This window comes from Quercus suber, unplaced genomic scaffold (assembly GCF_002906115.3).
Source record: "Quercus suber isolate HL8 unplaced genomic scaffold, Cork oak 2.0 scaffold_214, whole genome shotgun sequence".
In the NCBI taxonomy this organism is placed as follows: Eukaryota; Viridiplantae; Streptophyta; class Magnoliopsida; order Fagales; family Fagaceae; genus Quercus; species Quercus suber.
Window position 1 is genome coordinate 464,342 of NW_027069672.1, and position 13,944 is coordinate 478,285.

At 38.9% G+C, this 13,944-nt stretch overlaps 1 protein-coding gene across 1 annotated transcript; it reads right to left on the bottom strand.

Moving 5' to 3' along the window:
• Positions 1–247: 247 nt before the first annotated feature.
• On the bottom strand, positions 248–586 carry LOC112028977 (VQ motif-containing protein 10). The gene has a single exon (XM_024061667.2). The coding sequence runs from the start codon at positions 584–586 to the stop codon at positions 248–250; it is 339 nt and encodes a 112-aa protein (XP_023917435.1).
• Positions 587–13,944: the final 13,358 nt, after the last annotated feature.

Genomic DNA, 13,944 nt, shown 5'->3' on the forward strand with positions numbered 1-13,944 from the left:
TTTGACTTCATCAAAATGCACAAAGATTATTGACTAGATATCTCAAAACAACTAACATTGAAACTCAAACAAAATCACATATTGAGATTAACTTGTATATATACATTACACAACAGGTAAAATCGAACTGGAATCTTATTACTCAACTAGTAATTTTTAGTATTTCTAGCTGATACATACAAGATTCAAATCTCCTCTCTTAGTGTAACTATCAAATTATACAAAAATAAAAATAAAAATGGAAGATCTACTGAGCCCATAGCCAGTGAGATTCCTCCATTGGAGGCAACTCCAACATCAAACTATCCAAGTCCTTAAACGACATGCCCTTCGATAACATCGGAACTGCAGTACTACTACTACCACAACCACCATTTCCGAAGTGGCCTGACCTCTCAATGCCACCATTCACAGCAAGGGGTCTCTTTCTCTTTCCAGCAGCATACGAACTTTTTTCTATCCATTCAACACACGAATCCTTACCAGTAAGGCTCTGAACTACAGATTTGAAGCTGGTGGTGTCTGTTTCCACGTACTGGGTATTGATGAGAACAACTTTCACTGCATCACGACTTGTGTATGCCATTGAAAAAAATACTACTAGCTAGCTTTGAAACTTTTTCTTTGCTTTGCTAATGGGGGTTTCGGTGTGCTTTTTTTGTTGTGTGTTTGTTTGAATAAGCTGTGCATTGACTGTGTATGTGTGTGTGTGGTTTTTATATAGAAACTGGGGCTGGGAATATCTAAGGAGAAAAAGGGAACAAATGCGGGTTTTTGACAGTTGAGACTAAAGAGGGGATGAATCAATTGACCGTTAAAACAGCAGTCTAGAAGGACCAAAATCCAAAAGTCTCGGTCAAATTAGCACCGTAGCACGCAATGATTTAAAAATCTGCGAATTCGCAAAGTCATCATCACCCCATCTTTCCACTCACGTGCCAAAAATATATATATATATATATATATTTTTTTTGCTGAATGCCAAAAAATATATATATTGAAAGGTGGCAATATTACTTGCCAATCAAGCACATCTAGAATATATAATAAAGTTTCTTCTCAAAAAAAAAAAAAAAAAAATGAACATATAGTAAAGTAGTATATAAACAATAAGGGCAGGGCGGAACTACCCTTGGACCGGGGCAATGGCCGCCCCTAATTTTTAAAAAAGAATATTATTATTATTATTATTATTATTATTATTATTATATATATATGTATTAATTTTAACTATTTAGTTCTATAAAATTATATTTTATTTTCCTTTAACAATATCATTGATTTTTTGTTAAGAATAATGTTATACTCACAAACTTTTTTATAACATTTTTACAAACTTTTTTAATAGCAAATTCTTATTAATTCTCATATAAACACATCATTTATATCATTTTTTTTTTTACTTACCAATAACCACTTATTATATAAGAAACTTATAAAAAAATTGCAACTCTATTATTTTTCTCATTTTAGTGACCATTAAAAAATTTATAGATTTAAAATCTAAAACAAAATATACAAGCAAAAAAAAAAAAAAAAAAAAAAAAGCTCAACAACAAAAATACCAATAAAACTAAAAACAAAATAAAGCTTAATTAACTAATTTTATCCAAAATAAATAACCATACCCTTTAAAATTCTAAACAAAAATAATTTTGTTCTTACGTAAAAAAAAATTATAAAAAAAAAAAAAATCTTAGCAATTGAGTAGCAAAACTAGAGGTTAAAATCATTGCACACAGCCAAGGGGGTGGTAAGTGGGAGTCTAGGTCTGGGTGGCTTTGGGACTTGGTGCCCACATCAGGTCAGAGCGAGGTGCTGGCGTTTGGAGGGCCCTCTTTGAGCCGAACAAAGTTGAAGTGCCGTTCAATAAAAGTGCTCGGTAAAAATTATGCCGATCATAACTTACTAATGAAGCTCGGCACTCCCGAGCTGTGATAGCAAGGGTTGGGCCTTGGGGCGAAATGAGGATTGGGCCCAAAGACCGCGTGTTTTGGGACGGAGACTTGGGGTTGAGTAGGCCCAACACTTCGGGTGCCGCACAGTATTTATATAAATATGATATGATTTAAATTTATGGTACTCGCCTTCATAATAATTGCTCTTTATCAATAAGTTAAAATATTAATTGGTTTTTGGTATAGATGAGATTTGAACCCAAGTACTTCATTCAACCATAACAAATATTTTACTAGTTTAGCTATTTGAATGAAACCTAGAGGGAAAAGTTTAATAAATAAATAAATAATTTGGTTAAAACAATGAAACGAGTTTTTCATTTCACCCTACGAGGGTCGCTTGCCTCAACTCAATGAGAGTGGTGTGCGCACATGTGCATGTGCTTTAAGGCCAATTGGTTAGGTCTTTCTCCTTCCCACTAATTAAAGTGGAGTGCTCCTTAAGGTTCAACTCATATCCGACTTCCTTGTAAATAAATCTATCTAAAGTTCAATTCCTTTATAATTATGTGAGATAATTTTATGATTATGTTTAAGTCAATACTTAAGGGGTCAATTTATCATTTCCTACCTCATGATTTTAGACAAATATAGTCACATAACCTTAATCTTCTTACTAAAAAGAACATGTGTATGCGTGTGTGTGTATATATATAGAGAGAGAGAGGTTCCACTTAAACTTTGAGTGTCAAATCAGCCTATTTGTTCCTTTTTTTTTTTTTTTTTTAATAGGAAGGTTCCATTTAACTTTGACTCAAAGATAATCACCCCAATGTTTCCAAACAATATCAAGATACCATAGTAAATTACTAATTAATAATAAAACGTCATTTCAAAATTAAATCTCATTTATCCTAACAAGTATATCATTGAAGTTGGATATAAATAAATTAATAATTACAACCTTGGTGAAAGAAAACAAGCTTATCTTTTCCCATCATATATATTATTAATTATCCAAAATATAATTTTTAGTTGAAAAAGATTATAGGAAACTCCCAGGAGGGTCTCCAATCATCGCAATTCGCACATGCAAAAACTTTAAGCTTATTTTATGAGATAAGATAAGAGAGACGTGGGATCTTGGTCATTTCGCTGCTCTTCTTTTTCAAACACCCGAAATTTCTTTAAGCTTTCAGCTCTTGTCTGTCTTTGCAGATCATCAGTTACCTGGACATAATTTGGTGAAGTTCCGTACTCCACAAGCTTAATCCAATTATTTCTATGGGATTATATAAGAATATTCTAGTTTTATGTATCAAACCAATCTAGTCAATAAGTTTAATTTGTTTTATTAGCATTTGGTATAATATGGCATACAGCTAGCACGTGAAATCACACAAGCATGATTGGTCTCAATTTTATTACCCTATTTTGGAAGTGAAATTCCCGGATGTGACATCTCATGCATTCTATTTGAGATTTACATGTCAGTTTCACATAAGGTGCATATATAATACAGATGCAAGAAGTACCTTCTCTTTCTAGTATGTGATGTGAGTCAATTAGAAGATGTTTGCATCTTTATGTTATCTTACCATAAAATTATACTACTTATAACCATTTATATCTTGATTTATAAATTATAAGTCAATTTATTTTATTAGGTACAGTTTTTTAAAGACTCTTGCTTATAGGTACAATTTATCAAATTAAATCAAACTTAATTTTTTATCTCATCAAAATAGATTAGTGCACCGAACACAACCATAGTGTCCAAGAAGGTACATGCGTTGCACTCTTGTTCCATCCTTATCACATTTGACTGGGTGACATATAGAGAACAAGATACGTCCTCATGGTGGCTCAAATGTTAGGTCCAATAACACTGGGAAAAAAAAATAGTTAAAAACTGTTAGGCTGAATAATGAATCTATGACTTTTTTCTGAAAATCAATGGAGCAAGACTTATATAAAGGAACACACCGTTGTTAATAAATTCTAAATAAGGACTCAGGGATAAAATATTGTTCAATTTGATGCCCCATAAATTGATTTGGAGGCAAGGTATGGAAGGCCAAATTGTGTCTTGATGACATAAATTAAACCTACTGAAAATAGAAAGGACATAAGCCGAACTAGTTGTGAAGAATCCGAGTCAAATTATGTCTTGTTATTTACATTAAAATATACAAACAAAAAGAACATAAGCCAAACCCTTCGAGAAATCCTCTGCCCCTACGTGGATACAGGATTTGATTTTAATCTATTTGCAGCCAATACATATATACTTTAGAACCTGAATTAAGCTGGCTGTGATTAGATTCGAGAAAAAGGTTTTGCAAACAAAATGCTGAAAAGAAAAATTAAGGTTAAATTGCATGTTAATTAAAAAAAGAAAAAGAAACAAGGGTTTCAATTTGAGGATCAAATATAATCAAACATGTAACCCTTGTTTCAAAATCCTCTACCTCTCCCAATTTGTTAGTCACGTGAATAACACATGCACTACATTTTCTGATTTGGCTGTCTTGTTTTCCTATATTCGAATTTCTTTACATGAAGAGATTCTATGTCCTGCAAGTGATCGAACTCAGTTACATGAATTTTATTTACCACGTTAGTATTTTTCATCTATTAGTTGACACTTGACTACAATGATCTTCTTGAAAGAATTTTAAAAGTACAAAGACTTAATTGAAACATTTCAAAGTATAAAAAGTTAAGTTTCAGATAAGGATTAAAGATTGAGAAGCAAAATGTGCAATTTAACAAAGCATAAAAAAGCTCTACTTTTTCTTATCCCTTTTTTGTGTCCCCTTCATAGCAGCTACTCGGCCGCCTATAAAACCTTCGCACTCATAAAAAAGCTCTACTTTTTCTTATCACTTTTTTGTGTGTCCCCTTCATAGCAGCTACTCGGCCGCCCATTAAACCTCCCCACTTGTTTTACCTAAGGCTACTTGGGACCTAAACTGGACCAAATTGCCCCACATGTGATTTGGCAAATTATGCCATATGGTGAGTATCGCACCTTCATATCTTGATAACTCATTCATTGGTAGGTAACAACTATTAGCTTCTTATCTTATACGCATCAATAAATGTCACTTGTCCATTGTATAGAATACTTGAAGAAACTTGTCAAGTGCATAGAAGGCTTGAAGACACTTGTCCAGCCAAGTCCAAGATATAAGAAACTATTCCCTTATCTTATGGGATCGATAGTTATTGGCCGGAAATAACAAGAAGTGGTCATCTACTACGGACAAATTTCTTCAAGAAGTGGTCATCTATTCCCTTATCTTAAATAACAAATAGTTAAGTTTCAAATAGTTAAGTTTCAAAGCATATTATCTGAATCTATGATTCCGAATACTACGGCTCCAGGCCAAATGGAAAAAAAAAAAAAATTATATATAAATATAAATAATAATTTTTTTTTTTTTTTTAATGTAGCCTGTATCAAGTTTGGATCAGGCTTGTCTAGTGCTCTAAAAATCAGGCCTTGATTCTTAGCCGAGGCCCGCAAAGCTGTGTATGTCATGGGCTGGTCTCATATACATGTCGGAATTTCATTCACTTTGTTTACATGAAAATAAAGAAGCCCATTCAAATGTAGTCCATTGTGCCACACTGCCACCAACTTACTTTGGACTTTGAACCATAAATCCAAGTCCAACTGTTATTGCAGCCCGCCCTCAACACAGACAAATATCTATTCGCTTCTCAAATTTAAAATTTTCAAATTTAAGCGCTACACAATGGTAATGCCCTCTTCAAAGGTTTCTATCCATTCCATCAATTTATTTTAGGGCTTCTCCCTCTTTCAAGAATTTTCATTTTATGGCTATTATTTCAGCTTCGATCCTTTGATTTTGCTCTGGATTTTTATGCAATTTAGTTACTGGATGGAATTTACTGAATGCAAACACGTACGGCAATTGTACTTATTCCAATGTCTTCACATATTTCAACACTCAGTTGGCACTGAAGAGAAAACTGTAAGTCAAATTCCAAAATTGGGGGGAAGAGTGGGTCTGTTGGGTAGATAGACCATTCTTCTTCATGGGAATGGGAATGGGAATGAGGCCATTGCTTTGCTAATAAATACAGGATCTTCGCCCTTACACCAGCTATCAAGGAAACGGAGTTTACCTCATAAGAATTCATAATTTTTACATTAGAAATTGTTATTAACAAGATTTTGGTGTGCATGCTGCATGGCCAGGAAAGATACCTAATCTGACTCCAGTAATAAGCTCATCCAACTGGTGCAGTGACTTCTGCCCAACCCACATCAATTGTACTGCTTTAGTTACCAAAATATTTGAGTATCCTAAAACAAAACTAAGAGTTCTTGAAAGCCCATGGAAGTTTCTCTCTTTAATGATTCAGGAAATCCTTTACTTGTTAAAATTATCTGCATCAATCTTATGTTTGTTCTGTTTTGTTCTGTTTTTCTTTTTATCTATCAAGTCATTATTTCTGATATATTTGCGCTTCTTTTCATAGAACCGACCTGCTGAGCTGATTGCGAAATTTCTGGATGAAAAGCTTCGTGCTGGGAATAATGGTACTTCTGAGGAAGAATAGGAGGGTACTCTTGATAAAGTTTTGGTTTTATTCAGGTTATTAGTTTGACTATTGGATTAAGCAACTGTTCTATTGTCTGGTAATAGTTGTTCTTGCTACTATTAATTTCCGTCTCATGTTTTTCATCAAAATGACACTGAGAAACATGTCATATTCTTGCTTATTAATGAAGGGTAAGGATGTGTTTGAAGCATTTTATAAGAAGGACCTTGCAAAAAGGCTGCTTTTGGGAAAGAGCGCTTCCATTGATGCGGAGAAATCCATGATCTCTAAGGTTAAGGATTGATTTTTGGGACTTATATGTATTTGCTGCAGGATTTTCATCTATTCATTATGCTAACAAGTTTTTGTTGCTAATGCAGCTAAAGACAGTGTGGCAGCCAATTTACAAACAAACTTGAAGGAATGTTTAAAGTATGCACATTTGTTAATCTGTATAAATTTCAGGTTTGAAAATTGCCAATTATCATAATTGCTATTAAAGATCAAGTCTAGTTAATGTTTAATGCAGCACTGTGCTGACAAATTATTGTCTACTGTATTGTGTATAATTTGTACTAATAAAAAAAAGTATCGTGTGTAATTTGTAATAGTGAAGTCCAGCAAGAGGGGGATGAAGTGTCATGGGTTTCTTTCTACAGTAAGAAGTTCATCATATGAGCTTCTGTAGTCAATTTGTTAGCCTCTATTATTATCCTTATCACTTCATTAACATGATTTTGCAGTGCGCATTTTGAGCTTTTATCTTTAAAAAAGCATAGTTAATGATTTTTTTATTCCCCGTTAAGAAACACTCACCATATAGGCTTTTATAATGAGTTTTCATGGGTTAGTTAATGATAGTTTCTGCGTTGTTTTTGTGAAACATAATCAGGACGTTGAATTATCAAAAGAAATAAATGAATCCTTCAAACAATCATCCCAAGCCAGGACAAAACTCCCATCCGGGATTGAGTTGACTTTACATGCTTTAACAACAGGGTAGCCGTTACTTTGTTCATTATCTTCAAACACAATCTGTTTTTTCATTCACCTAATATTCCCAAGTAGCTTCATTGGTTTTGGGTGACTAACTGCAGGTACTGCCAACATATCCGCCCATGGATGTTAGACTTCCTCGTGAATTGAATGTCTACCAGGTTGGGGGAGACCACCATATAGCTCTTTCAATTGTAGGTTGTTTCATTGTGCTTCTGAGCAGCTGTCTCAATCTTTTCTTTTGCTTGGTGCAATAGGACATTTTCAAGGAGTTCTACTTGAGCAAGTCCAGTGGGAAGCGCTTAATGTGGCAAAATTCGTTAGGTCATTGTGCGTTAAAAGCTGAATTTCTTAAAGGTAAAAAGGAGCTGGCAGTTTCTCTGTTTCAGGTTGGTCTTATTTAGGCCATTATGCTTTGTTTTGTTTTTCAGCACTCTTTATTATTATTATTGATTTTGCCTACCCAAGTGGACAAATTATAGTGTTCTGGTTATATTGTATGCCTTGTGCTACAGACTGTTGTTTTGATGCTCTTCAATGATGCTGAGAGGCTAAGCTTTCAAGATATTAAGGACTCCACTAATGGACTTTGAGTTTTGGTTTCCACTCACATGATTGAACTTGAAGCTAACATTGCATTGATGGGAGCAGGTAAATGCAATACAGATGAAGGAAACAGTGGAGAAGAATATAATCACCACAGAACGAGTTTTTCAGGACTGTCAATATCAGGTTAAACCTATGTTTGTGTAACTATTCTAGGAAAAATTTGTTAAATAGCATCTGACCAAACTTATTTAGTTATAAAACACTTTTTTGGAACTCGAGTTTGACAAACTTGAGTTCCAAAAGAAATGCTAGGTAACTAAATAAGTTTGGCTATTTGGAAAAAAAAGACCAACATAGATATATGCACATACTAAATATTGTTCTAGATTCCCAATTGAAACTGAACTTATCTAATATAATTTGTTTTCTTGTTAAACCATAGGTTGATGCTGCTATTGTACGAATAATGAAGACCAGAAAAGTGCTCAGTCACACACTTCGGATAACTGAACTCTTCCAACAGGTAAATGTTTTCTGCTTTATTTATCTTTTTCTTTTAATATTGAGATCTCTACAAGGTAAGAAGAGAAAATGGTTAATTTTACAGAATCATTGAATTATGGAAGCCCTTCTGAACTCGGATTAAACCCAATGTGGTTGATGACCCTGAGAGGCAGAAAATGGACAGCCCAACTATTTTAAATTTAAGATTGATGGGACTGACGAAGTAGATCCTGCAAGAGGTAAGTTGGACCGACGAGGAAAGTCTTTAATGACGATAAGACACGTTACTGACGGGAACAACATTTCATTCAATACCATCAGTAAATGACAGGGACGGTTACGGATCCAGACGGACAGACCGTTGGGACCAAATTAAAGCCACATGATGATGCCAAAAAGCATTACCCAGAAGGAAGTTAAATCACCATAAATTATCCAACGGCTGGAACCTAAAGCACATATATAAATCCTTCACACTCTCCCACGGAATAGGTATGAACATATTGATATTGATGTTATTCTGATCGCTTATTCTTACGTAATTCTTGACACTAACTTTAGCATCGGAGACGTTGTGGCAGGCACCACACCGGTGACCGCCGTTGAGAAAGCACCATTGCAGGAGGTCTGAGATCGTCCCTGTCCGCATTTATTGACTGACGAATTCACATTTCATCAGTTTGGCACCGTCTGTGGGGAACGACATTTTTCGTGTTCAAACTCGAAACAGTAGTTTCCTACTCTTGTTCATTTCAGGATGGAGTCCAATCAAGATTCCGCAGCCCTAGCTCAACAAGTCCAGGCCCTTGCAGCCACGGTTGAAGAGCTGACTAAGCAAAACCAGGAAATGAGGCAATGACTTCAGCAGGAGAAAAATCGTTCGAGAGGAAATCAGGAAGGTGAAGGGGAAAGTTGCAGAAGAAGCGACCATCGAGGGCCAAATACTCCCTCCGAGCAAAATTCGGACTTTCTTCGGGAGATGAGGAGGGAGATGGACGAACTAAGGAATGCCATCAAAGAAAAAACAGATCGAAACGTGGATCGGCTGGTTCGGGCGACAGATTCGCCATTCACAACGGCAGTCCTCGACTGTCCAGTGCCCTCAAAGTTCCAGCTACCTCAGCTCAAGCCCTTTGATGGGCTGAAGGACCCCCAAGATCACCTGAATACTTTCAAAATGACCCTGGGGCTTCAGCAGCCCCCAGACGAAATACTGTGTCGTTCATTCCCAACAACACTCAAAGGGCTGCCCGGGAATGGTTCACGAAATTGCCAAGGTCGTCCATCGACACATTGAGCAGCTGAGCAATGCTTTCCTGTGACATTTTATTGGAGGACAACGACCAAAAAGAACCACGGATCACCTGCTCACCATCAGGCAGGGAGAGAAGGAGACATTGAGGTCGTACGTGAAGCGCTTTACCAGGGAGACATTGGAGGTAGACGAGGCTGACGATATGGTACAGTTGACAACTTTCAAGGCAGGACTGAAGTCTAGGGAGCTCGTCAGTTCACTCGCGAAGAACCCCCAAAGACGATGGTTGAAATGCTCCTTAAAGCGCAGAAATACATGAACGCCGAGGACGCGTTGGCTGCTATCAGGGACGAGGGTAGAACGGAGGACAAAGGAAAAAGGGAAGACGACCGTAGAGGACAAAAACGAGATCGTTCAGATCGTCGTAATAATGACGGAGTCAGAAGGAAAGATGATAAAAGCTCACGGACGGTAAAATTCACCCCTCTTGTTATGCCTGTTGACAAAATTTTGACACAGATTCAAGATGAACATTACCTCAAATGGCCACGACCATTACATTCGTCCCCTAGCGTCCGTGACTAAAGTAAGTATTGTCGATTCCACAAAGATCATGGCCATTACACTGAAGACTGTAGGGATCTCAAAGAACAAATAGAGGAATTGATACAAAAGGGGAAGTTGCAGAAGTTTATAAAGAAGGGAGAATACAACAAATTCCGAGGTGAAAACAAAGGCCAACATGAGTCCTCGTCCAAGAGCGGGAATCGTCAGTCCCAACCTCCCCAAAATGTGATCGGGGAAATATAGACGATCTCGGGGGGGCCTATCACCGGGGTTCATTCAAGTCACTTAAGAAAGCACACCAACGACAGGTGAATAGCGTCCACATGGAGCCCCCACCAAAGCACAGACGAACGGATCAAGATATGACCTTTAACGAGAACGATGCTCGAGGAGTGAAACAGCCTCATAATGACCCTTTGGTCGTCATGCTTACTATAGAAGGGTTCAACACAAAAAGGGTCCTCGTGGACAACGGCAGTTCTGCTGACATCATCTACTTTCCCGCATTCCAGCAATTGAAACTGGACCCAGGAAGACTGTGTCCGTTTGACTCCCCCCTCGTCAGCTTCAGCGGCGACAGAGTATACCCCAAAGGCATAGTGACGCTGGCCGTGACAGTAGGGGCAAACCCGAGGCAATTGACTCGTCATATGGACTTCCTGGTAGTAGATTGTCCTTCGTCATATAACGTCATCATTGGGAGGCCAGCACTCAACAAGTGGAAAGCATCCACATCCACCTACTGCCTGAAGGTAAAATTCCCAACAGAAAATGGTATCGGTGAAGTTAAAGGAGACCAAATTTTAGCTCGGAGTGTTACCAGGCTGTATTTGCAGCCAAGGAAAACCACACGTGGACGATAGAAGAAAAAGAGGAACCAAAAACAGAAGCGCTGGAAACAGTGGAGCTGATCGAAGGGGAAGCAGCAAAGACAACCAGGATAGGGACGACCCTAAGCCTGAGATGAGAGCAAAGCTCATACAGTTTCTTCGGGAGAACTTGGACGTCTTTGCCTGGAGCCATGACGACATGCCAGGCATATCTCCCAAAATCATCCAACACAGGTTGAATGTGGACCCAGGCAGGAAGCCCATCAAGCAGAGACGAAGAACCTTTGCACCCGAGAGAGACCAAGCTATCACTGACGAAGTGAGTAAACTGTTGGCGGCAGGCTTCATCAGAGAGGTATATTATCCAGATTGGCTTGCAAACGTCGTCCTAGTAAAGAAAGCCAATGGGAAATGGAGGATGTGTGTGGACTTCACGGACCTAAATAAGGCCTGCCCGAAAGACAGCTTTCCTCTTCCAAGGATAGACCAGCTCGTAGACTCTACAGCTGGACACAAGTTACTGACGTTCATGGACGCGTTCTCGGGGTACAACTAGATAAAATGGCTGACGAGGACCAGGAGAAAACCGCCTTCATTACGAGTCAAGGGCTCTACTGTTACAATGTAATGTCGTTTGGACTGAAGAACGCTAGAGCAACTTACCAAAGATTGGTAAACAAAATGTTCGTCAAGCAGATAGGCAGGAACATGGAGGTGTATGTTGACGATATGCTTGTCAAAAGTAAAAAGAGCTTGCACATCTGGACGATCTGAGGAGACGTTCTAAACACTCAAACAATACCAGATGAAGCTGAACCCTGGTAAATGCGTTTTTGGTGTTGCCTCAGGAAAATTCCTGGGATTTATGGTGTCCCAAAGAGGAATAGAAGCAAATCCAGAGAAGGTACAGGCGATAATCAACATGGCATCACCTAAGACTGTCAAGGAGGTCCAGAAGCTCACGGGCCGAATTGCTGCACTCAACAGGTTCGTCTCTAGAGCAACGGAAAAATGCTTGCCTTTCTTTAAGACCTTGAAGCAGGCTTTCAAATGGACTGACGAATGCGAAGCAGCATTCCAGGAGCTCAAACTTTACCTCAGCAACCCGCCACTCCTAAGCCCGTCAAAGGAAGGTGAGAACTTGTATTTGTATTTAGCAGTATCATCTACAGCAGTCAGTGCAGCCTTGATCCGAGAAGAGGATAGGAAACAGCTCCCAGTTTACTACGTTAGCCAAGCCTTCCAGGGAGCTGAGTTCAGGTACCCGAAGATCGAGAAAATCACATTTGCCTTGATAGTAGCCTCGCGCAAGCTCAGACAATACTTCCAGGCAAATCCAATCTTGGTGATGACGGACCAACCCATCAGAAAGTCTATGAGCAAGCCCGAAGCGGCGGGGAGGATGATCCAATGGGCAATTGAACTCAGCCAGTTCGACGTGGAATACCATCCCAAGACGGCCATTAAAGCACAAGCATTGGCAGACTTCATCGCCAAGTTTACTTATCCAGACGAGTTCAACCATGCCAGCGAAGACGAGATATGGATAATTCAGACTGACGGCTCGTCAGCCCAAAAGAGAGGGGGAGTAGGGGTAGTCATAACTACCCCCAACGGAGAAGTATTGAAGTATGGAGTTCAGCTAAAATTTCCTGCTACTAATAACGAGGCTGAATACGAAGGAATCCTGACAGGCTTGAGGCTAGGGAAAGAGCTTAGGGCCAGGAACCTGCTGGTCCAGAACGACTCAAAGCTAGTAATTGGGTAGGTCAAAGGGGAATACGAAGCAAAAGAAGAACGAATGCAGAAATACCTCAAATTGACGAACCACTTAGCAAAGAATTTGAAAAAGTGGAGTTCATCCAAATTCCGAGAAGCCAGAATAGGCCGCAGAAGAAGTTTCAAAAATAGCCTCGTCAGACGGAGCAAGTCGAGGACAGACCTGATGATGGAGACGCAGAGAAACCCCAGCATAGAAGAAATTTTAACATTCGCAGTCCGGGGCGAAAGTAGCTGGATGACGCCAATCATGTCCTTTCTCCAGGATGGATGCTTGCCCCAGGACACAGATGAAGCCAGAAAGATCAAGAAGAAAGCAGCCAGATTCACGATTCTCAATAACGTCTTATACAAGAGAGGTTTTTCCTTGCCTTACTTGAGGTGCGTTGACGAAGGAGAGGCGGAATACATCCTGAGGAAGTGCATGAAGGAATTTGCGGGACCATGCAGGACCGAGATCCTTGGTGAGAAAGATTATGCGAACAGGATACTTCTGGCCAACCATGCAAGATGACGCAGCAAAGTTCGTCAGAAAATGTGACAAATGTCAAAGGTTCGGGATGTTCAAAACCTGCCATCAGAAAAGCTCACGACGATAACATCTCCATGGCCGTTTGCACAATGGGGAATCGACATCGTTGGCCCCCTACCCCAAGGCAAAGGTCAGGTAAGATTCTTGCTAGTTGCCATTGATTATTTTACTAAATGGATTGAAGCAGAGGCATTGGCAACCATCACCGAGACCAAAATCCAGGGTTTCGTCTGGAAAAATATAATCTGCAGATTCGGGATTCCGAGGACGATCATATCAGACAACGGACGACATTCGATTGCCAAGGTTTCAGAGACTTCTGCTCAAGTCTAGGCATCAAGAACCAGTTTTCATCACCAGGCCACCCACAAGCGAATGGATAGACGGAAGTGACGAACCGCACACTGCTCAAGATCATAAAAACCAAGCTGGACGATGCGAAGGGTGCCTGGCCAG

What these genes read in the sequence shown, in the direction of transcription:
- LOC112028977 (XM_024061667.2), bottom strand. Translation starts at nt 586, where the DNA reads ATGGCATACACAAGTCGTGATGCAGTGAAAGTTGTTCTCATCAATACC.